Source organism: Motacilla alba, chromosome Z, assembly GCF_015832195.1.
Source record: "Motacilla alba alba isolate MOTALB_02 chromosome Z, Motacilla_alba_V1.0_pri, whole genome shotgun sequence".
Lineage (NCBI taxonomy): Eukaryota > Metazoa > Chordata > Aves > Passeriformes > Motacillidae > Motacilla > Motacilla alba.
In genome coordinates this window covers 64,468,591-64,493,889 of record NC_052046.1, presented here as the reverse complement: position 1 = coordinate 64,493,889, position 25,299 = coordinate 64,468,591, and the positions used below count along the sequence as shown (strand labels likewise).

Sequence of the window (25,299 nt, the reverse complement as noted above, 5' to 3'; positions counted from 1 at the left end):
CAAACAAGCACAGTAAATCAAAAACCAGATCATTTGTAGCCCTGTTCAGTCTATGACTGCAGCTTGGGACTTGAAAAAGATTGGAAGCTTTTAATGCAGGCCAGTCTTTGTTCAGGGAAGTCTAAACTCTCTGCGCTGCTGTCTAGGGAAGCTCTGGCAACCGGATTTTAGATTTTTTTCTTATAAAAAGCAAATTAATATTTTAAATAAAAACAGAGTTTTCAATTGGAAATTAAAATAATTTCAAAATGTCTGTTGTAATATGCCTAGTGACAGTGAAGCGAAATAAGAAGGCATAAGGGCATAATGGCTGGAGGTGCAGTTCAGTTGAACATGCAGCTCCAACCAAAAATTACGGATCTTACATGGATATACTGAATGCTATATTAAGATCAGGCTAAACACTATAATATGACACTCCCAGTATTACAGAACACTGTAACAAGACACTCTGAGTCTTAACTCTTTCAGCTTTAGGCAAGAATGGAAGGGGCAGAAGGAAGGGGCGGAAGGAAGGAAGTGGCGGAAGGAAGGAAGTGGCGCAAGGAAGTGGCGGAAGGAAGGAAGTGGCGGAAGGAAGGAAGTGGCGGAAGGAAGGAAGTGGCGGAAGGAAGGAAGTGGCGGAAGTGGCGGAAGTGGCGAAAGTGGCGGAAGTGGCGGAAGTGGCGGAAGTGGCGGAAGTGGCGGATGTGGCGGATGTGGCGGAAGGAAGGAAGGAAGGAAGGAAGGAAGGAAGGAAGGAAGGAAGGAAGGAAGGAAGGAAGGAAGGAAGGAAGGAAGGAAGGAAGGAAGGAAGGAAAAGAATATCGAAATTCAATCTCCAGTAACAGAGTTTCACCAATCCAAGGTTCAGGCCAATAGGAAATACATTTCAACCCACAAACACCTCTTAAAAGGCAATCAAGAACATTACAAACCACTATAAATTATGGACCAATTTTCAACAGGGGTGAGTGTTTGAATAAAGATGTTTTCATCCACTGTGTGTAATAATAATTATTAACTGCTCTCTCAAGAATATTTCCTGCATCTTCATCTGTTACCAGAGTTCAAGGCAGTAACTGCTGAAGCCTTAGGATGCTGCAAATAATACGAGCTGTCAAGTCTGACATAAGACAAAAGATATAGTGTAATTAGTTTAATTTGTCATGTTCCATCATAATCTCCAAAGAAGATTATACCTGACATTAATAATATGATAGCAATTCATGAGAAAAATTAATTTTTAAGTTAAAAAAATTTTATATTTAAAAAACAGACATCCATAAAGGTAACAAGCCTCAGATTGTGAGAAACACCAAACTAAAGTTCCTCTACGCTACTGATTACTTAAAGGTAACAAGTCTATTTTTAGTTTTAAGAAATATTTATGAAAAAATGGGGCTTCCTTTTATAATCCACTGCACAAAGGAAGAATGTTTCTGTTCTGCATTTTGTCCTGAGAGTACCCACCAAAACCCAACCGGCTTCCAAAACTTTCTTCCCTTTCCAAGGTCCACTTCTGCCTCCCGTGCACTGGCCATCTCTCCTCCAACCCTGTGGTAACTTTCATGTTTTAATAATCTCAGCTGCACATCCTCATCAAAGGCTTTCTGAACACTCACTAGACAGTTTTACCTGTACCCTTTCTGACTCACTCAGGGAACACATACCAAGTTTAGTCTACTGGGATTTCCCTTCAGAGGGAAGCCATGCTATTCCAACCCCTCACACTTCTCATGTGTGCTCAGGTTCCTCGAGTGATGCCATAGCCTAGGCAGCTTATTTGCTCCTCATTTCCATGGGGTTCAACACTTGTATCTGCTTCCTTTAAATCAAGCTCGTTCCTCTAGACCCTTGCTCCCTCTGTTAGCAAGGAGATGCTGGATGACTTTGTCAAGAGAGTCAGAAGATGGAGCACAGCACAGACATATCCTACAAGGGTGGGGGCTGCAGACAGGTATTTTTGCATTGATGTGCTTTACCAGCTGTTGCTCCATCTGCAAGCCAACCAAGCCTGGCATCACCTCAGTTTTAATGGGCAGCCTGATGTACCCCTGCTCCAAGAACAGTAATTCCTGCGTGGTTGGAACACATTTTTTCAGAAGGGACTTTGCTCCTGTCTGAAAATATGACAACTCCCTTAATAATCAGGTTTTGACACCAATTGATTAATTCAATGTTTAAGGGAAAAAAAATCAATCCAATATCCTTGGGCTGAGAATTCATGCAGTTTTTCTGGTACAAATAATTTATTGTGTGCACAAGACTTTCCCCAACATTTTCAGCAATAAAAATTTCCAAATTTGTCAGTCTCATCACTCAAGCACCTCTGACATTTTGTCCTCCAGTCATCTCCTCACTTGTTCCCTAATTGACTTCCTGCTTTTGATGCATTTAGAGAACTTTTCACTACCATCTTTCATTTCCATAAAGAGTGAATTTTCCAACCATCTTATAGTCCTGTTTCCAACTAAGCAGTCCATCATACACTGTCTGCCTTGTCCTGTGCATTTAAGCAGGCTTTTGAATTATTAACATCAGCCTTTCTTAACAACAACCCTGTAATAGCTACCCAAAATCTTCTCATGAGTCAGATATGGTTTAATGAAATGCTTTGCTTGGAGGTTTCTTGCTTTTTGGACTGCCTCATTTCTAAATAATTAAAACATGTTTAGGATTTCTGTGGATAAATTCTGTGTGTTACCTGACTTCCTCATTCCTATAACAATTATAAATCTAACTATAATGTAAATGTTACTCCAGAGGTATACCAGTAACTCATCCATAGGTAAGTGTTCAGCTGGAACAAAGTGCAGAAAAGTTTCTTCTAATTGGCCAAGAAAAATTCTTTGAGAAAGCAGCCGTCTGTTAAATAAATAAAAAAACTCCCTACATTTAACACACATTCTAATAAAGATCTTTTTATTCAGCTATAGTGTGTAATTAGGGTTCATATTAACTAATGCTGATCAAAGAATTTAAAAAAGGCAGCCTTTTCCAACTTCAGAATTAGGTTTGCATTTTGATAGTGGGCATTTAATCCTTCAGCCAGTTTATAGCATCCTGATGATGTCATCTTATCTGGATGATTAAAAACAGCTTTAGTCTTCCAATCAGAGAAAATATTGTCTAAAAGGGAGCCTTAATCAGAATGATTACTTGTGTGTAGAAATTGCCACAGCAAGCAACATTACTAACCCTCCCCCTGCAAGAAATTTAAACTTCTGCCAGTTTATCAGTCAGGATTACTACCTTTTCACATCACATGAGAATTAAATGAACTTCTGGATGAAACGCATGAGAAAACCTTTCATGTGTGAGTAGAATACTGCCTATTACATATTGTTAGGAGTTTGCTTTTCTAAGTTCTCTTTAAAGGATGCCTTGGATGATTCCAATTACTGAATGAAGCCATGGTCATGTCTCCTCCGATTGACACATATACTTTTGCCCTTTTTTTTTCTGGCAATATTTATATGAATTAGTATTATGCATTAGATGCTGTAATAAGGTTTATGCCTTCTTCCTTCGGCTCAATATCAAATAAATACAAATAATAGTGCTCCCAAAATTATTTCTTGTGATATAAGCAAGTATCAACTAATAATATTTTTCAAACAGACAAAACAAGATTCTTTCCCTGGAAAATTGGCCACCTGAGGCAATCTTTTAATTCCAAAAAGGTCTTACCTTCTGGCTGAAGTTCTAAAGTAATCAACAAGAACTCCACAGGAGATACGAAAGCAGGCAGCTGATTGGAGGTTTTACAGCAAAAAAAGTGTCACAGCTTTGTATTTCTGAAGTCCAGATCCTCTAATGTTAAAACCAGTGGCAATCTTCCCATTAACTGGAAGCCTAAATCATGTAAGTAGGGAAAATGCCAACATTTATATGCATTTAAAAATATACCTCTTTTTGAGGCCAGACAGAAAAGTTACCAATTACTGCAGTAGGAATTTCAATACTGATTAAAATCTTGGATGACTCTGCAGTTAATTATCGAAAGCATGTATTATATGACAAGAATATGTAAGAGTAAAAAAAGATTCCCCCCCCCCCATTTCTTAGAACCTAAATCTAAGAAGACAGAAGAAGTTATTTCAAATGCATTACCGGCCTATTTAAAATGGAAGGCAGATAAAAACATTCAAATATTCAAAGACAGCTGCGCCTCAAATCCAGTGTTCAATTCTAGGCCTCCCACAAGAAGAAAGTACATTGAGGTGTTGGAGTGACTCCAGAGAAGTGAATGGAGTTGATGGGGCTTGGCCTCGAGAAAAGGAGGCTTAGGGAGAATCTTGTTGCTCTCTGCAATGACCACAGAGAGGAGGGTGTGGCAAGGGGAAGGTCAGGCTGTTCTCCTAAAATACAAGCAACAGGACAACAGGAAATAGTCTCAAGTTGCACCAGGGGAGGTTCAGTTTGGATATTAGGGGAAATTTCTTCCTGTTAAGGGTTGTCAAGCACTGGAACAGGCTGCCCAGGGCTATGGTGGCATTAACCATCCCTGGAGCTATTTAAAGACCTGCAGATGTGGCACTCAGGGACATGGGTTAGTGTGGACTTGGCAGTGGGTTAATGGCTGGACTCAATGATCCTAGACCTAAATGACTCTGTTTCTAGAACTGGGTATTCCAGCCTTCTAAAAGCCTCTCTGAAATGTTAAAACTAATATCTGTGAAGCACTTAATAATCTCTGAAACACAGCTGTGTTTTAAAATTGGACTCATTGGAGCAAAATTGGATTCAGATTGGAGCAGTCTTTAGAGATCATTGTATCCCACCTCTGCTCGTGGGAGTGGTGAATGATTCTATTTTTCCCTAAGTCTGCAGTTCTACTTCAAAGTTATTAAACTGATAGGATGGCCAATATTTACATGAAGGTTTATCTACCATTTTTACTGAGACCCCCATCAGTACTTCTTGCTTCAATATTTTTTCCAACTATCTCTTTCACAAGAATAATTCTGAAAAAAAATCAGCTAAATACTGAAAGTCTCATAAAAATAAAAATAGTTAAATACTGTAGAAAGCATTGCTATAGATGGACAAGTAAAAATCTTGCATAGTCAGTCACTTGGAGCTGTAGCTATTCTGTATATCCTCCTATTTTTCTTCATAAAAATTGGAAGATGTTCACCACGATTAACATTAAAAACTTAAAATCACTGAGATAAGGCAAAAAAAATTAATTTGCATTTAATACATTCTTTTTTTCTGCTCTCATCCACTTAATTTAAAAAGTTGGTGTTCCACCACTCGATATTCCAGTGCACAATGACATTCTCTCTCCCCTTCTGCTTTTATCCATTTGCAGACTATAGTTCACACCATGAAGCTCTAGCCTGCAACATTCCTGACCTGAAATAGACTTCTAAAGGCATTCCAGTAGCTCATGCTTTTTTTGAACATTTTTTGACTTCCTGAAAAATCAGCTAATGTAAAACACTACAGCAAATTGTGGCTTGCTCCATTTTTTCATAGGGTTTCAGCTGTCAGTGCTGTTCTCAATGTTCTTGCATATTTTAGCACTTCTGCCTCATCACAGAAAGAACAGCCCATGAGGAGCTTCAGCAGGGGAAGAGTCTTGCAGAATGCAGCAATAATCCTACCAGACATCATACTTGGTATTTACCATAATATACAACAAAGCTTGAAAGCTTCTTAATTGTTTTAAACTGAAATTAATAATAAAGGAACTTAACAGACAAAAGTTTTGCTCTTTCAGAGAGCTTCCCAGACTACAAAATTGCACCATCTACTTATTCACACTGTGTAGGGCTGTTCAGTATCATAAAACACCACAGAACTTGAATTCAGGCCATGCTCAATTGGAATAAAGATTATTTATTCTTTCAGAACTCTCATCGGAATTTCATCTAAGCTTATGAGTATGAAAGTGTTACACACACAGCCTCAAGCTCTTGCTTCCTACCATCACTGCAGCCCAGACTGATCACAGCATTCTGCTGAGACATCTCATCAGCCTCCTTAGCCAGGCAGAAACACATTTCATTGCTACCTAGAGAGATTTGAGGCCAGCACACCATCTTCTTCCACATCTTGCTTTTTCTGACACTGGAACTACACTCCTGCTGTTCTTGTACCGTGCTCCTCTGAGGTTTCCAATTAATTTCTCCAGCCCTTCCCTGATACATTATGGTGAATTCTTTCTGTCCTTCCACTCGCTACAGAAATTAAAGCACTGTGCAAGGCTCTCCTTCTCCTCTTAAAGAGAAACTCCCCCTCTTTTTACTCCAGGACGATTTCTTGATAAGTGATACTAAGCATAAGCAAGGTGAAAACAACTTGTCTTCTAACAATGGATGCAATGTGTTTAGTTAATTTCCTTACTTTCTCTTTTGTTTTCAACAAGACAACTGATTCTAGGTTTTTCCCCCAAAAGTGATAGTCTTCTTTCCCCAGTTCTTCTAATGCAGCCTCTGTAGGTTTACATCAATGTCATTCTCTACCGCCAAACTCCCTAAGATTAAGTTAAGAATGGTGTGAGACACACTGGGTATTGAAATATTAGGGTAATGATGCCTTGCTCCTTTCAAATATTTGGGCAATGTTCCCTTGCTCCACACTCCTTTTCAATGTGGAAAGGAAGCCTTCCACATCCTGCAGACCTGCAGAATGAAGGTAGTTTGATCTTCCCTGAGTACTTTTGTGATGGAAGAGAAAAAAAATTACCCTGGCAAAATCAATGGAAAAAGTCACATAATCCATCAGAAGGTTTACGAAGACTTGGAAAGTTGGCATTACCTTCTGGCTAAAACAAGGTACTGTGACACACAGGAAAAAAAAATCAGTAGGTCAAACATTATTGTGCTCTTCTAAGGATCTGTGTATCTGGCACATGTTTGTGCCACTCTTACAGTGTTCAGTGTCATCACCCATTATGGAAACTGATGTCCCAACGAAGAAATTACAGCAAAACATTCATGCAAAAAGTCATCCTCAGATTCATCAATAAACCCGCACTTGCCAGCTCCAACAACGTGCAAAGGGATGTGCATTTTACTGTTGGTTGCCAAGCTTGACATTGTCTTTAAAGCTATTAGCATTGTATTAAATCCACATTTTTCAGTTTTAATCTACATTTTTCCTACAACAGCTTAACAACTTATTATACTTCTCTTCTCTACTGTAGCTCCACTATAAAAGTAGTCTTATTCAAAGCATTTTTTCTAGTTTTTGCTGACTATATTCTCACAAAGGATGATCTCTTCCGATTCAGTCCATTCAGCATGTAATGCTTTAAAGGTGAAAATAACTAGCTTCAACCACACCACACTACAGAACTTTTAAAAACTGATTATGTTGGAAAATTTGTTTCTGATTCCTTGGTACCATTAAAACTTAGAAAAAACATAAGTTATCTATTAACAATTCCTTGCTTAGTCTGTATTAAAGGTAGTGTAAATAGTATTTCCCATGTTATGAGGGCTGCAAGTGCGTTTGAGTTAAGTGAACACCATGACCATGTCTGAGCACACTGACAAACAAATCACCAAAGATAAAATACCAACATGTTTGTTATGTCTGAACTCAGCTATGTCTGAACTCATCGACCAATCTCTTAGTGTAGCCATACAATTATAGCACTGGACAGTGCTATAACAGAAAGGTAAAGGGGTGGCCCTTTTCGCAAAACAAAGGAACAGAGCAAAGCATCTATTTCACAGAAATCTAGGACCCTGATTTTCAAGTTGTTTTCAGATGTTCCCTGGTCTACAGCTGTATTTTTAAATGTCCTCTTTTTCTCCTACACAGCAAATGAATTCACAACAACAGCTGTTTATAATACCCTTTTTATTTTTCAGCCAGAAACACAAATTAATTTGATATTTCAATAAACAGTAGAGTTTATTCCTTAAATAAACCCACTATCTCTTTGGCATCTGACCATACTCTGTTTTTCAAACTAAAGACAAACAGGAAGACTTTACTTTCAAGATCAATGTTCAATACATTAAATTTACACCAGTGCAGTTAACTTTGAAAAGTACACATTGGGGTTTTTTTTTGTGTTTTCTAATAAACCTAAAAAAGATTACCAAACTACAAAATGCTCACTAGTGGGCTACCTTCCTTTTAACTGTGAAGCGACAGCATAAGAACTCTTCATTTCCCAGAGCACATGCACTAACTAGTACTTTCTAGTAATTCTGAGCGATAAAAAACAGAAAAAAAAAACTTGACTCTATCAGAAACAACTGATCAAATAATTTATGCTTCAAAGCAATATGAAATTATTTTTAACTTCTGCAGAGGTCATCAGGCAAAATCAAGTAATGCACTGCTTCAGTACAAGACTGCACCTAAAAAAAATACAGGATGAAAACTATTTTTCATTTTTAAACTAAAGTAAAATTAAAACTAATTAAACAAAATGTTTCAAACACATCTAGGAATACTGCTGTCACAACTGCATTTGATGTCATATTTAGATAAAATTACCCAGTGCATTATTCCACTGCAAAATTCAAGATCTCTTTAACGCTGACAAGAAATATTTCACTTGCACACTTGTCAAGAAAAAAATCTGCCCTCCAGAGCTCGTGTTCAGTGCTTCAAGTCAACAAAATTTCCAAAGCTATGCTGAAGTTGATACCTTCTGCTACTACAGATAAAATGAAAATCACAAATTAAAATCAAAAACATTACCAACATACCAGTACAGACATTCCATTTTCTGTCTCTAGACAATGTAAAAAACAAAATCTAACAAAAAACAAACAACCCAAAAATCCCAAAAACAAACAAAAAACCCACTTTACTTCCTGAAAGATTTGCGTTAAATAACTTAAAAGATTTATTCTGAATATGTTTTACAGAATAAAAAGGACAAAGCAATTACTTCCATGCAGAAACTAAAAAAATAATTTAATAGGATTCAAGTAGCAAATGTTTATTTTATGAATAAATCTCACCCACATCACCAGTAAAAGCGCAGTCTCAAAATGTATGAATTGGATTGTTTAAATAGCAAGTGATTCATCCAGTCAAACTCATTTTCCTGTCCATGCTGTAAGAAAAACACATACATTTTACTACAGAAACAAAAAGTAAACCCAAAAAACCTCCTTGGGTACTTATCCAAGAGCAGTTTCTGATATCAAACCAAAATTAGCAACAACCAAGCAGACATCACAAATTTTTCAGTGCTGAATTACTGTAAACACTAGATGTAGCAGTACAGGAAAAAAATATTTTTTTTGTTAAAATGTGTCCAAAGAAATATCCCCTAGTTGCAGTCAAATTTGCATCAGAAGCTGCTGGATCAGGAAAGATTTCGCTCTCCAAGTATTTGTAGAACATTGCATTTCCAAGACCGTATTCAAATAAATTACTTCCTGGTAACACTGAGCTGATAAAACCACCCACAATGTGGACAGTCATGTGCACAGTACAACAGTGGATTTCTGCAGCAATAGACAAAAGATCAGAAACCATTTCTAAATTTAAGATGATAGCTCATGTGCTATTCCTTGCCAACATACGATCCCCTCTAAGAGTAAGGTGTTGGAGCTGGTATTGTAGCACCTCTGCATCAGCAGGTTCCTTAATGCTCATTTTGTCTAAATTGAGGTAGTCTAGGGATTTTGAATGAGCCCTTTTACCTTTCAGAAGGCAGAGAGGCAGGGGACCATGAAGTGCTTTGTAAGATTCATATGGTAAAGCTTTACTGTACCTATCCCCTGAGCTGGGCATCCGTCTCCTCCTCCTTCCATTTACTGCTGGGATCTCATAGGGCTGGTAGTACCTACTTCTAGTTTTGTACAAACACGAGGAACGTGAAAGTCCTGAATCAAGATGTTTGGAGCCCAAGCTAGGACCAGATTCTCCTTTATTCTCTTCACTTCCAATATACTTATGGGCCAATTTTAGTAGCTCCTTTCCAGTTGTGAAGCCAACCAGGTAGTTAGAATCCATGTGAAGGATCTGATATCCTGCAACTGTCTGCCTCAATGGTGAGCAGGGGGTGCTGGAACAGCGTGGCTTTTCTGCTTCCGTCCTGGCTGCAGAACTCACCTCTGCAAGAGGCACAGAGAGGGTGGAGAGCGCACTTCTGGTCTCTCCAGTCACATCAACTTCCATTTTAAACACAAAGCTTTGCTCCTAAAAATAAAACAGAGCTTGATCAGAAAATGCAACACAAGGTGCTGAGAGAGGACAACGGAAAAGGAATTTTTTATCATCCAGAAGTCATAAACAGTACTTCCCTATTCAGCTGGTCTTAGCTCTGCATGGTGTCACATTAACAGACCTATCACCACAACTGTCTTTCAAAATTATCTTGGGTGGGTTTTTTTAATAAAAGATACCATAAACATACCAATAATTCTAAATAGCTAAAAACATACTTGAATACTATCATACACAAAAATGAAGCATCTTTCTGGATCATTTTTTCAGCCTTTTGGTGCATTTGATTCTTTGTAGTCCCGCACCTCTTGGAGCATCTACATCCATTAGCAGATCCACAGCACCTTCCTCCATCTTTACTTTGTAATTTGTCTACTGACAATATTATTAAACAAAGCTCTCAAAAAACATGCCTAAAAAGTACGAGCTCATTCAGATATGACCATGGACCAGACCTGATCTGAGTGTACTGCAATGCTTCCATCTTCCAGATGTGCACACAGCTTGCTTTAAATTAATGGAATGGCATCCTAGCTGTTTCATACCTGTCTGATTAGGTCATCAGCAATCTTCACATACTCCCCAAGAAAATTCACCTATCATCTTATTCACAATCAATCAAACACACACTCTTTTATTCTAATAGGCTTCTAATGTATTTCTAACAAAGTAGACTGTGTTTAATGAATACAGCATTAGATTCTTATAAGCATCTTAAGAATAAGCAATATTTATTTGGTTTTATCCTATTTCTCTTGGAAACAGATTATTTTACCCTTCCCTCACAACTATTCCAAATGCATAATTTGCTGCCTTTACAAACAAAAGTGCTCACTGCAAGCTATTATCACCTCTTACATGGAAAGATATGGTCACCATCAAAGCAAGTATACACCAGCAGGTGCTGGAACACTGGAAAGCCTCCTTTTCATTTCTACTTTCAGCATCATCTGAACCATTTCAGTGATACAGCTACTTCACAAAACAGATCACATTTGTGATCTGCTTTCTTCATTTCCTGCAAATCCATGCTTTCTTCATCATCAGACCCACCTTTGCTCTAAAGGTCAGCTAGTGTAGTCAATATACTTGACAAAAAAAAATCAGCATAACTATGTCACGTTTGAAGGCAACAAAGGAAGGAAAGTTAGCATCCAAGTGTTAAGCTGAAAGAATACTAAAATTCACTATATGTGATCATAAACTACATTCAAAAGCTCAATAATATTTCACAAATAAGTTTAACTTAAAACACGCTTCCAGAAGTTTACAAACTTTTGAAGCTACTACTTGCTGCCATTATCAGGCTTAGAACGTCACAGGCCAACGACACAACAAACAAGGAAATACTTTACTCCATCTTCTGCAATTAGACACCCCCCAAAATTCCACTAAGACAACTCTCCACTGATTTGTTTTAAATAAGAGAGGGAGCTGTGTGCAATTATCACTTGGCAAAAGAAAATACTAGCCTTATGCAAAATATAAGATTACCTTATTCCTGTGAAGGGACAGGGAAGGAGTAGTTCAAATAATGTTCTGTCAGAGAGCGGAAATCTGTTTCAAGACATATTGGGGGCTTGGAATACGTGGTAGGGGGTGGGTGAGGCCTTGCTCTGGTGAGGTGGTACCTTGCCCCAGCCCCACAGAGTCTGTCACTCATGGCACAATGGAGGGAGCTCCCCAGAGTTGCCTCACCCAGCCCCCTAAATGGCTGAGCAACCAAAAGACCCAGCTGGGAGGAAGGCTTTTTAAGAAACTGACCATAATGCAAGTATGTTGCTCTTTAACTCTACCTTCATCTTGGACCTTTACATCACTGGAACCCTGGATGTGGTAGCTATGTATGTTTTTCTACATCTTTCCTGTCTTTCTCCATTTCTCCTTCTAACTTTCTTTTCACAGAAGATATTGTCAAATGGGTTTAAAGGTTTTCTATGTTCAGTGGGCTATGTCTGTGCTGTGGTGTTTCATGTTGTATTAAATCAATTGACAAAGTTCCTCATCATCTATAATTCACTAGTAAACTTTGTGATTTTTTTACCTCTTGAAGGTATCTGGTTGGTATTTCTACTTTGCACCTACACAGACCAAAACAATCTTGTTTTAACCCTGGATTTAAGTGACTGGGGTCTGATGTTCCTACCTCTCCTTCCCTCCTTAGTCCCCAGTCAATCTGCTGCTCCCTATGCTAATCAATTAGGAGTAAACAAAATACCCACAGTTCTGCCAAAGAGGATTTTATTTGCCATTAACAGACTTATATTACGGAGAGACTATTTTTATGTTCCTTTAGTCTTAAACGGTCTCTTTTCATTCTCAGTTGTGGTATACTTAGGATTCTTCATTACCAGTTTTGTGAACCATAACTTTTGCAGATATACTTCATCCAGTGAGCTTTTAAGCATTCTGGGGTTGGACTAATGGTCTGGGATTGGACTAAATTATCTCCAGAAATCCCTTCCAACCCTAACAATTCTGTGAATCAATCAAACAGGTAAAACAGTTAAAGAATTAAAATACTGAAGCAAACCAGACACCAAAATTTTTCACTGCAGAAAGTCCACACAACTAAATAATGCTTCCCATGACATTTAAATGAATTCAATATATATTTATGCAGTCAATTACCAGTTGTAGAATAGCAAAAGCAGTTGTTTCCTACTTTAACGCCATATCAAGCAGTGAAACAGTAAATTTCATGAGGCTTCAGCTGCTGAGACAATGATATTAATGACAATTTCTAAAGCTGAAATTATGTACCACCAGGAACCACAATTACTGGAGGCACAGCACATAGAAATTCTGCATTACAATTTTCAGCTACTCTGTGATTTTAGGCAAGAAACCTAAGTATCTGTTCTTGCTCTTAATTCCCAAGTTTTACCCTGCAGTTTGGAAATCTCTCCTGGAACCTTTCAGAAAGACTCCATTTGTTCTGTTATAAGAAACTGAAATGATGCTAGAAAATGTATAAATAAAATGGACTTACAGCAAGATTGGAAATTAATCATATTACCTAGTCACATATAGACAGCAAAACCAACAAAACAAACAAATAAAACCAAGCCCAGAACAAACAAATCACTTATCACAGCAGTATGTGCCCTAAAGAAGAGGAAGGAGGAAGATATCTTCATGCACTTCTGGGATTCAAAATCTGAAAGTAACACAAAGGCTGCTCTTCTCAGAGCACAACTTTTAAAATTAATTTATTTTGTTTGAAACATGGGCATGTGCTCTGGTAACCAAGAGCAATCAACTTGGAAAAGTAACCATGCAGAAGGGAAGGAGTCAGCACAATAATTACCCTGGGTAATTACTGCACAATAATTACCCTCACTGTAAACCAGTACCAAGGAAAATGAGAGCAGAAAGTCTTCAAGACAGCAAGGTCCAGCCTAAATACTAAAGGTTCTGAAACTACAGAACTCCCATTCTGTGCTGCAGTGTGAAGAACAGTTATCAAAACCAAGAAACCTGTCAAACATTTGAAAGCAACAGCAGCATGAGAAGCTGGTGTCACAAACATCAAAAACTAAAGGGACTGAGCTAGAGACTGCTAGCCAGTGACAGGAATGACTGGCCAGCTCCATAAGCAAAGGACCAAAACTCAGCATGGATGTGTTCAGCTCTTCTTTCCCAAGATTTTTAATGCCAGTTACTCAAGCTGCCATATGGCTTCAAAATTATTTGTATCCTTATCTGGGAAAACAGCCAGAAAAGACATAAAGACATTATTTAGAAAATGCCTATGAAAAAAAAATAGAAAATAATTTGAGATTCACAGTGAATGTCTGTACCATCGCCTATAAACAGATATTTAAAACTTTTTGACAGTATCTTTAGGACATTTCTACGGTTATAAAGCATTTGATAACTTCTGTTATGTTCACTGCTGTTTACAAGTAAAAGCTCATCAGTAATAACACTGGAAAAAACAGTACTTCAGTTTAAAAAGATTCTTTCTTCAGATCACTGCTGGCTTGTCTTCTTGCCTCTCAAACAGAATGACAACAGAGTGATGCCAATTCAAGACAATTTATAATTAAAGATTATTTTTGAATCTAAGCAAGGAGACTATGAACAAGATGGAATATACTTTGCTGCTGGTCTGCATATTAAAAACACATAGAAAGTAACTGAAAGTAGCAGTTACCAAGAGAATTAATTTGACCAATACCTACCAGAGTGGCCATCAGAATAGAATTCAATGAGATTTTACAAGATTTTATCAATTCTCTGTATATTTAAAGTAAGCTGTCATATAAAGTAACCAGATGTAATCCAGATAAGTACTGAGAAAATTGTCTAAAACACAGAGCAGAGAAATAATGAAGATAAATACTAGACAAACTATTAACAATCACTGTATGACCTCAAAGAATACATTAATATTTTTGGGATAGTTCTTTCAGTGTAAAACCATCAAAATTTCCACATTTTGCAAATATAAATATTTTCTGGTTATTGAATCTTCCACAAAGTTATCAGATACCATTCATATCCTTTTCATAACACGGGACAAATGAAAAACAGACATGCATGACACACTAGGGCCTGATATCACAATATATGCACTGTAAATAATTTATTGTTGAAATGACTTCTTGCCATATGCTTCACTGAACTCAAAATCTTGTGGTTTTTTTCTCTGATAAAGTGTTAATTCTTCTGTTACATGCATTACTTACTGTCTTTCTGAGGAAAGAAATGTGACTTACCAAATACAAACTTTAATTACTCAGTATTTGAAAAGAAAGAAAGATGAAGAGCATTTTTCCTTGATAAGTCCTGTGCTTTTGTAGAAAGTCCACATTATTTGGAACTACTGTAAGTTACTCTTTCTGGGAGTTGCTGCTATCAGGGCGACCCCCAGATGTGTTAGAAAATCTTTTTCCCAGCCCTGCTGTCGAAGAAGGAGTCAGAAGTCTTCGGCTGTCGTTCTCAAGGTTGTTTTTTAATTGTTATATAAAACATTTTCTGTCTGGCCTGCCACGATCTGTTCAGCAGGTCAGCCAAAGGCACACTCCCCTCCCACGAGGCTGGTGCTATCTTTTATACTAAAAATGACATGTACTATATTTACAGTTCTGCTCCAATACCTATCACCTATGTTAGACAGTCAGCTTCTATTCTGAACCAATCTAAAAGTGCCAACATCACCCAAATCATGGAGGCTAGGAAGAAGAAGGAAGAAAGACAAGGCATGCCCTGATTCCTCCGTCTTGGAGCCCATGTACAAAGTCCCAAACCCCCATGTACAAAATCCCAAAATTTTTCCCTTCACCCTGTGATCACTACTATTGTGCTATCTAAACTTCTGTGACTTGTAATTCTTCATACAGAGTTGGTAATGTGCCTTTGGCTGCATGCCAGGGTCTCAGAGCCCCCTGCCAGCAGCTCGGGCCATCCAGGGCACCCAGAGGGGCGTCCTGAGTTCTGACAACTCTTAACAAAAAAAACCTGGTTCTCTGTAATTTGGTACTTCTATTGTTACTTATCTCCTCAGCTAGAATCTGAAGTGATTTTACAATATGCCTTTTTTTTTTTCCTTTTAGATAAGCATTAGGTTTCTGTACTTTCAGTAAATGTTTTCTTCTTCAGAACTGATTCTTCCTCCTAGATGCCAAGCCTGTATGTAGGCCATACTTTTAGTTAAGAATTACTAAGATATGTCACGTTGATAAAATGATAGTAATTGCAATAAGAAAAAGGATGCCACCATGATATTTTATGAAAAATCCCTTAGCCAGGATTTTGTCTCCTGAGAAGCTGAGAAGCCTCAGAAAAGAAATGTAAACAATAATTATCTGCTGCTTTGGAATGTGGTAGGTGATTGTCTGATTGGTTCCATGTGAATTGTTTTAATTTAATGACCAAACACCATCAGCTGTGTCGGACTCTATAAGTCTGTCACAGGTTTTTATTATTCATGCTTTCCTAGCCTTCTGTCTCTATCCTTTTTCTATAGTTTAGTATAGTTTTAGTACATAATTTTCTTTTAATATAATATCATAAAATAATAAATCAGCCTTCTGAAACACAGAGTCAGACTCTCATCTCTTCCCCTGTCCTGGGGATCTCCAAACAGCACAAATGGAGATGGCAGTGGTGATACCAACTGTAAAAGAGTCAAACATACTGAACAGAGATATCAAGCCAGTTTTGACACTTTCCCTTCTCTGTGCTGCCATTACTTGATATATACAGTGCACTTAGAAGACAAAAATGTTTATCTGTTAGACATCAGGAGTAAGTGAAAAAGCCCAGCATATGTGAAGCCAGGACACCTTTAATTATTTCAATTGTATCCTTGTGAAGAGTGAAAGATAAGGTCTACATCATTCCCCTTGCATTCTGAAGGGAAAAAAAAATGTTTGCTGTTCCTTACAAGAAATTCCATACTTCTCTAAGCTAAAGAGAATGAGGGCAATATGAAATTGTTGCACCACATAGGACAACATTCAGATGAAGTAACAACTCAGTGTAGCACAGATTTACTTCCTCAAAATTACAAGCAAGAAAATGAAATTATGCATAAGACATACACTGTAATCCTACAGACCTTAAGAAAACATGAACTGATATTACTGAATTAATAAAGCCAGCACAGTAACTTCAGAATGTAATGTAAAACAACAGCCTACAAAACAACTAGTAAAGTGTGTGCGTGTGTGTGTGTACTGGGGGGAATGTTGTTCTTGTCAACAGGTCAAAAATTTAGCCATTTAGCTATGCAGCGTAACAGGCAATAAATACCACATGGCTCACAAAAAACTAGGATTTACTAAGTGTTCCTTATGAAAAGATGATTACATCAATTTCTACTAATATGCCCCTACTCCAAATAGCAGGAACCAGTTTTTAAGATTCTTGTTACTAACAGTTTTAAACAGAAAACTATTATGATCCAGAAAACTACCTTTTAAAATTGAGGACCATCATAAGTGCACTATTGAGAAACTACAGCTAGCAACACAACTGAGTACCTCAGACTGGATCAGCATGACAGAGCATACAATTTACAGAGAAAAGAGACACACAGAATGTAAGGAGTCTGACCAGACTAATGAATTTTGTATGAGCAGACTTAGCAAGCAGGAGAAGTGAAATAAAACGGTGGGAAAGAAGGCCATTTAACATCACTCTGCCAAGCAATACTAGACAGAAGTCTTTAACAGACAATAACTTCTCTAAAATATTTAGAGCCTTCCACATGGACAATGAGACTCCCTTGTTGGACTGAATCACAGACAAACACTTCCCCTTCACTTGGTCAGTAAAATGATGCTCCTGGCCAGCATAAAGGTGGCTGTTTACCATGCTAACTCATGAAAAAAAGAAACAGTGAGATACATGCCAAGTAGCTGATGCATATTGTAACATAAATAATCTTTATTCATGATTGGATTAGGAAGTAAAATAATGTTTCCCTTATAATTTCATTTTTACTTCTCTGTATTTTTGATCTTCCATCTTTTCAACTAAAATCTAAGTTTAATTTTCAAAGTTCTTATTTTCAGGTCAGCCCACTTGGGAAGACACCAAACAACCTGAGTTGTCAACAAAAAACTAAACTGCCTTTTAAAAATAAGAGACAGAAACAAACAAATAAAAGGAGAGCGCTTAAGGTATTCCGGTTTTCACCAAATAAATCCTGATTTCTTTTCTTTAAAAATCAAAGGGACTATGGGTCTCCAATGTTTTTGTGCTAGAAAAAAAAATTCAGGTTGGGTAGTATTCTAGACTCACAAGTTAGTGCAGGTCAGGTGACATTATTTTGAAACATCAGCCTAAACCATACCATATTCAGCCTTTGACTGGGAACAGCTATTCAAGGAAGGAAACTTTAAAAATAGACCTACTCATAAATATTATGAAAAATATATTCAATCAATGAAATTTAGTTTTTTAGGTTTTTTAACAGAAGCACTTTAAGCCACTTGTTCTTTGTCTTACCTTGCTACAATTTGCACCAGATATTTAGATATTTGGTGGAAAGGTTTTGATGCCTTGAGAGGCCGCCTAGAAAAAGAGGCTAGACAGTGTTGAAGGAATAAAGTAGGTATTTATTAACAGGCCTTCAAAGGATACACCTTGAGCAGTACAAGAGCCCGGCTGTGGCTACACTCATGATGACAACTGGTCACGAGGTTTCACACTTTTATTTTTGTTCAATTTACCTATTGGGGTTAATTGTCCAATTACAGCTTCAGGTAATGAAGTACCTCCTCCTAGTTTGCTCTCCTCAATTCACTGTTGTTAATACTTTTTGGGCCTGAAGCTGCAACGGTGTCCTTGGTTCTCAGGCTGGAAAAGGATTGTTTTGTCTAACTAAACTGTGAAGAGAACTTGCTAATTTAAATGAAGTTCCGAGTTATACACTAATGCAGTCCAGAATCTGGAAAATATGAAACTTAAAACTTAAGGTATCAGTTTCACACTCACTTATACCATCCACATTGATAAAGGTCACTTTCTCAAGCTTACTAGAGCAATGTACATAAAGGCTTTAAAGTTTTGTTGTTTGCCTGCTTCTCAAATGCTCCTTCCCTTACTTAAATGCTGCTTTAAAACAAGTGTAATGCAAGTATAGAGTAACAATTAATAAAAGCCCAACAGTACATACAGTCACAGTAAATTTCTACTAAACTTACAACTAGTGTGAACAGAAATCTTCTTCCCAGAACACTCAGTTCTCACTCATCTGACTTTGCAATACCATACCGCATTCGCATATGATTGTGATTACACACTGCTGGTGGCCAAGCCAGCCGCATAAGGCTGATCAAAAAAGAGAATGTACAGAAAGCTACATTATAATGTCAGCGGTCTTATCAAGAGCTTAATTTCAGTGATCCTATTGCCAGTGCCTCATTTCCCGCCGCTTCAAAGCTACTGTGAGAACCACGCTCTATCCTCATTATCCTAACAAATGCTCTTTCTCAAGGGGGAAGAGAGACAACTGAAGCAAGCACATCCTGTTAGTCAGAATATAGTTCAAAATATACCAACAGCAGGAGGGTGGTGAGAGGAGCAGCTTTCTGACATTGATTCATTTCTGCATGCAGCTATGCAAGCACATGAATGACATCCTGGCCCATTCTAAAGAATACAGTAACAAAGATTTGTCCATAAGAAGCATTTGCTAGTGTTCATATTTTCTTATTTTCTTTGTAATAAAGAATATATTTAGGCTAGGCAAAATATATCTAAACCAGCATTTAAGTAATATATACAGAGAATTAAGATCTAAGATTGTTTTCCTACATTCTGCATAGCACTCAAAACAGCACAGCAGCTGTTCAAAGACATTTTTCCAGTAAATGTGCAGAGAAAGAACTGGAAAAACATGCCTGCTAATGAACCAAAGCAGTTTAGCAAGTTTAATACTCTGAAATAACACTTTATTACACCTTTGAGCGCACAAAGGCAGTCCCTGAGCTTCACAGGCCATACAGTAAATATTAAGACAAAACTCTGAGCCTGTCTACTCTTCACGAAGCAAAATTTATTACAAAGCAATACAAAAGTTACCCACAGAAGGCTGTGCACTAGTGCACGTTGTCATGGTCAGATTCAATAGTAAGGTCATATTCAAGTCTATCACTTGTCTGAGTATGGGGCTGCCAGCGCGCTTTAAACTGCAACTGAGGAGACGGCTATGCATACTAAATGCATACATACACTAATACGAGATATAGCTGCAAACAAGCAAGTTCTGGGCTTTTCCACCACTTACACCGCCACCCATCGGGTGGCACGGAGAGCACACAGGGGCAGCCTCACCGCAGGCTGCAGGCCCCGCATGGCAACTCCTCGGCTTCCCTGTACACATGGTAATCACCACCAAGCGTCCTGCTCTCCTAGGGCTGCCGGGCAGCTCCTGCCTCGCTCCCCCTTACCGGCTCAGCCCCGCGCAGTCGGGGCCGCGGGGCGGGTTCCGGGGCCCGCAAGAGCGCAGGGCCGCAGCCCGGGCACGGCCCCGCGGCTCCCAGCCCGCGAGCCCCGCTGCCGCCGGCAGCGCGCGGAGGAGCCGGCGCCCTCCGCAGGCGCGGTCCGCACCGCGCGACTCCTTAGGCCTCCCCGCCGGCGGCACCACTGCCCATCCAGAAGGCTCCCGCCCTACGGCCCCTCCCTGGGACCAGCTCCGGGAAGCGAGGGCAGGGCCAGAGGCCGCGGGGCCTGGGCTCAGCTGCTCGCTCTTACCTGCGGCCCAGCGCGGCGGGGCCCGAGCAGCAGCAGCAGCTGGCGGGGGCGGCGTGTGGGGCGCTCCGGTTCGCCGGGCCCGCCCGGCGCCGGGCTGAGGGCGGAGCGCAGCGGCGGCTGCGTGCTGTGCATCCTGGCCGCTCCGAGCTCCCCCTACCTCCCCGCCGTGAGCTTGTGTCTTTCAGCTCTCCTCAGCGTGGTTTAGTCAGCGTTAGGCCCCCCCATACCATTTTCCATCGTATACAGCTGTAAGAGTGGATCAAGCAACCATCTCTTGGTGACTTTCTCATCAGGAGAATACCGCCCACTTGTGTAGTATTTCCAACCAGACTACAAAGTTTGAACGCCGACTAGACAACAAACCTTTAGTAATGCGTTTTGCTGTCAACCAATTAGATCATTTCCCTATTGCATTTTGCTGCTCGAACAAAGATGCTATTACTGCAGCAAATCTTGCAAACAATTGCTTAACTTGGCTTTTGTAAGTAAAATAAAAAGAGAAGGGGAAGAAAAAGTTTGATGTCATAGTCCTGTTTTTCCCCTTTAATAATAGTTACGAGCTCTACCACGCAGCTCTTGAACCCTGAGAGGTGGACTTAAGCTAGGTTTTGTTCCTGAAACTGAGTCTTTAAAGACTTATTCTTAAACACACAGTTGAAGTTTATTATTCTGATTGGGAAGGCATGGATGACCCCTGTACCGAGGCTGTGTTCTGTTCTCCCTCTAGTCCCAACAGTCCTGCCAAGAAAGTTGCAGGTGCTTTGGTCTTGAATTGTGCTGAAGGGTGTTGGCATTCCATATGCATCCAGACTAACTGTGAACCCAAATTTTTCTGGAATTTGTGTTCCTCGGAATTTTCAGCTAGAACAAACAACCCCATATAAAATAAACCCCAATGTTTTTATAAGGAATTTTAATTACAGGCTCTGCAAGTCCCTAAGAGTCATAGGGTTTGCAGGATCACAAAAGTGCTCTAAAAACTAAATTAGTAAATTTAGCACAGAACATGGGGAATGAATCTGGTCAAGCAGCAGTCTAAAAAAAAGGAACCTGGAGTGTAGTTCAGGGGCATTATGATGCTCCTTGTTGCTCACAGTAAACAAACTGCTTTGGTTCATGTTGATACCTTCAATACTAGCCTGAGCGGGAAATCCCATCTTCCTATGTTGTACCGAGATATAAATGAGGCTGTAAGATCTTGTGAGTTAGTATATCACAACTTTCTTCCAACAAACTCCTGCTCTCCTCCCAACAACTTCCTGCTCTCACTGTCAACTGAGTTTTCAGTCAGACTCTGAAATGGAGTTCCAAGGAGGAGAGCACAGGCAGCAGTTGGATATTTTAGTATTTAATTAGCTGTAAAGTTTATTAACATTTATCACACTGACAAAATTACCATGGTGCAAAACTTTTAAATTCCTAGGCCCCAGAAGAAAGGCAGATTCTGAAGACTTGTCTCAAATCTAGTATTCAAATTCCAAACCAAATATTTGAAAATGAATCTACAGATTCCTAAATCCCCATAATTTTCAAAATTTTGCATTTACAATGCAATCATCCTGTTAAGATTTTCTTAAGATAAACTACTATATTTCATTGCTTTTGTGCAATGTTTATCAAGGCATCCAAGGTTTTACATGAAAAATAAAGATAATTTAGAAAACTTGGGCTTTGTTTTCCCATATAAGAGCTGATTAACACTTGTAATCCTACTGCAACACAGAGAGAAAGAGATCATTACAAGCCATTTTCTCTGCATCATCCTGGCGAGAACATGAAATACCAACATCTTAGACTGTCTGTGCTCATCTGTAGCTTCCCACATCAATGACTGTCAATTAGAATGACAAGACAAGACAATTTGTAAGTAAACACAATATTAAAGGTAAAATACATGGAAAACAGCTCAATTTCTATTATCCTCTTCAAGCTCTTCCTGATTTATTATCCCTACAGTCCTTTTATCAAAAGCCTTAGTTTTCTTGCTGTTCCTGTATTCCATGTTTGTACATTGGAAACTGCTATGGTGTTTTGAGCATTTGTGAAGTTATTAAACTCAACTGCTGAAAGCTGAGCAATTTATAGAATATTTACTCATTGTGTTTCTTTGGCTTTCTGTACATAGATTTAATCATTAAGCCAAATAAGACAAACATGTTTACGAAATACTCACTTTCCTTTTGCTTTTGAAGAATTGTAGCCATTATTTTGAAAAGTGTAAAATAATTTATATTTTTTAAAAATTATAAAATATTTATATTTTTCAAAATAATGTAGCAATTATTTTGAAAAAAATATAACATAAACCCACAATTTTTGCTGGAAATCCAGAACCACATTTAGGATAAAAAACAGGGCACTAATTTGAGAGGAGGCAGGGAAGAGAAAAGCAGCTCTGAGGAGAGTATGGCTGATGTGGCAGAAGAATGTTATATTAGGGGGGCGTGGAGGGAGGTGGGTGGGTGGCGTGAAAGGAGTATGTTTATATTAAAAGACAAAGAAAGAAATACTACATACTGCCATATAATTTGGAACCTTTGCCATCCAAATTCAAAAGTTTAGTAATTTCTTAAAGGATTATTTGGGTAAGTTAAAAAACTTAGCAGACAAGTGAATATAGTGAAAATCAACTTAAAACCTAAACAAAATTTTTAAAGCATATAATTTATTAAAATACCATCTTAATTTTTATATAACAGTTAAAAATAAGTTTAATAAGTGTGAAAAGCATCCCTTGATTTACTTATTGGCTCAAATTGACTTTTTTGCCTAATTAAGCTGATTTCAGCTGGACTAACAGCTGTTTAAGCAAGATGAATTTTGTCTGATGGACACAAACACAGGAAAGAATATGAAAAAGTGGTGGGTTTAGAGCCTTGTGCATTTTGTAGATCTTCAATTAGTACCAGCTCTGATTCAGAGCATCTTCAAGCTATAAACAGACCTGTTCAATGTGAAAGAACACTCTGTCCTACACCTTGAGATCTAAAAGTTATTGGGAAAGGGAAATTAAATTTTGGACCAGTCTTTAGCAAAATTTGCACTTAGTGTGCACATGTATAGGGAGAGGCAACAGAAAATAATTGCCAAGGTTGCTGTAGGCTGTTAATTGAACATAAGTAAGTTTATCAGAATCAAACTGTGCATTGTTAAGGAGCAAGAGAAGTGATGAAGACATGTCTATGAGTGGACCTGGTTGCTCACAGAGTTGGAACAGTTCCATCCTTCAAGGCTCTCAAGTGCAAGCGGGATTAAGTGACATTGTTTGGTCCCACAGATGACCCTGATTTGAGCAAGACACTGGACCACAGTCTTCCTGAAGTCATTTCCATCCTGAGTTACTGTGTGTTCCTATGACCCTTGTTTAACATTATTGCTTTTGTATTGAATGCATAGCCTATGTTGAGTTTAAAATGTATGGCAATCAATAACAGAATAGAATAGAATAGAATAGAATAGAATAGAATAGAATAGAATAGAATAGAATAGAATAGAATTAGAATAGAACAGAACAGTTGGAAGGGACCTACAGTGATCATCTGGTTTAACTGCCTGATCACTTCAGGGCTGACCAAATTTAAAGCCCATTATGAAGGACTGTGGAATCCTCTGGCTCCTTCCCCTCAGGGAAATCCCCAGAGCCTTGCCTTGCAAGACTGTGTCATAGAGTTTTCCCCACCTAGGCTGTTAGAGAGGACTTAACCCATGATTTTCTGCAGCACTACTGCCAATCTACATCAGATTGCCTCCCCCATTGGCCACCTAACCCTGCCCACCCCAATTATTCATCCTTCATCCCCCCTGCAGGCTGCTGCCCTTGGCCCTGCCCTTAGCTCGCCCTGTACCCTCAGGTCATTGGTCACTGACCCCATTTTTAAGTTGTGCAAATGCATAATTTTTGTCTTTTTTCTCTGGTCCCTTTGGTGTGGTGGATACAATAAACCCTCGCTGGAATATGTCAAAGACATAATACAAAGACATAATAATACAAAGACCCTTCCTTATATATAAGTTTTACATACAATAATTTAAGTCTAGATATATTCCCAGCTGTCACCCAAAAGAAAAATGAAAAAGCTATCAAGAGTCTGAAAACAAATAAGACAGGAAGTCTGAATGGACTTATACTCAGATTTTAAAAGGTTCACAAATTTTTAGTACTTATATTAGTATACAACAAATAATAATCTTATTAAATAAAGGAGAAGTTATTCCTTCTTCTGGAGAGATGAAATAGGAGATCTGGTAAGACAGGTGCACTCAGACCAAACAAGCTTTGTTGGAAGCAAAGATACTGCCATTATATTAGAAGTATTCTGGATCTGTTGCAAAATGCATGTCACCCAATTACCTTGTTTTCTCTTGTCAGTGACTTATCTCTTTGACTGAACAGGATGGAGATCTGTAAATTCTAATTTTCAGAACTCTGGATTAGAAGTCTATTTCTATATATTATATTTGTACATTGTGTGGCACAGTGACAACTTTTCAATCAAGTATGTTTTTGCTTTTTTTAAAGCAAGTTCACTTTAGAACTGGTTTTGTATCAATGCAGAATTTAAGCTTCCTGTGAGGTCTTTTCTACACTAGCTTCTACCTTTTATGATGTGGATGTTCTCTGTATTTAGTGCATTCTCCTCCTCCTAGGCCCACGTTTGATGCCATTCACACACTCACACATTCTCTTTTTTATAGATAAAATATTTGGCCTATTTTTTAATTCAGCATATGTTTTTCACAGTAATACACTCTGGACTGCTTTGGTGTCACACCAGTTTATATATTTCAGAGCACAAGATGGTTGTTTTTAAGGCTAAGTGAGGGAATAAAAAAAATAGCATTTAAAAATACTGCATGAAATTTGTTCTCACAAAAGCAAGCAAAATGAAACCATTATTTAGAAAGAAAAATAAAAGAAATATGAACTACTACTAGAAAGTATACTTCTTT

General features: G+C 38.4%; 1 protein-coding gene across 15 annotated transcripts; it reads right to left on the bottom strand.

Moving 5' to 3' along the window:
• Positions 1-799: 799 nt before the first annotated feature.
• Positions 800-20,506, bottom strand: MACIR (macrophage immunometabolism regulator). Of its 15 annotated transcripts, none has more exons than XR_005255428.1 (5): positions 20,350-20,506; positions 9,683-10,110; positions 8,922-9,016; positions 3,673-3,837; positions 800-2,847 (listed from the first exon to the last, which is right to left on the bottom strand). XR_005255428.1 is itself a non-coding variant. In XM_038125085.1 (3 exons), the coding sequence occupies exons 1-3, from the start codon at positions 20,479-20,481 to the stop codon at positions 8,986-8,988; spliced, it is 591 nt and encodes a 196-aa protein (XP_037981013.1). In that variant the 5' UTR covers positions 20,482-20,506; the 3' UTR covers positions 7,784-8,985. The 15 variants fall into 15 exon arrangements, 2 of the variants coding, with proteins under 2 accessions (XP_037981013.1, XP_037981012.1); XR_005255427.1 differs by having other exon boundaries at positions 8,926-9,016; XR_005255421.1 differs by having other exon boundaries at positions 803-2,847; positions 8,922-10,110.
• Positions 20,507-25,299: the final 4,793 nt, after the last annotated feature.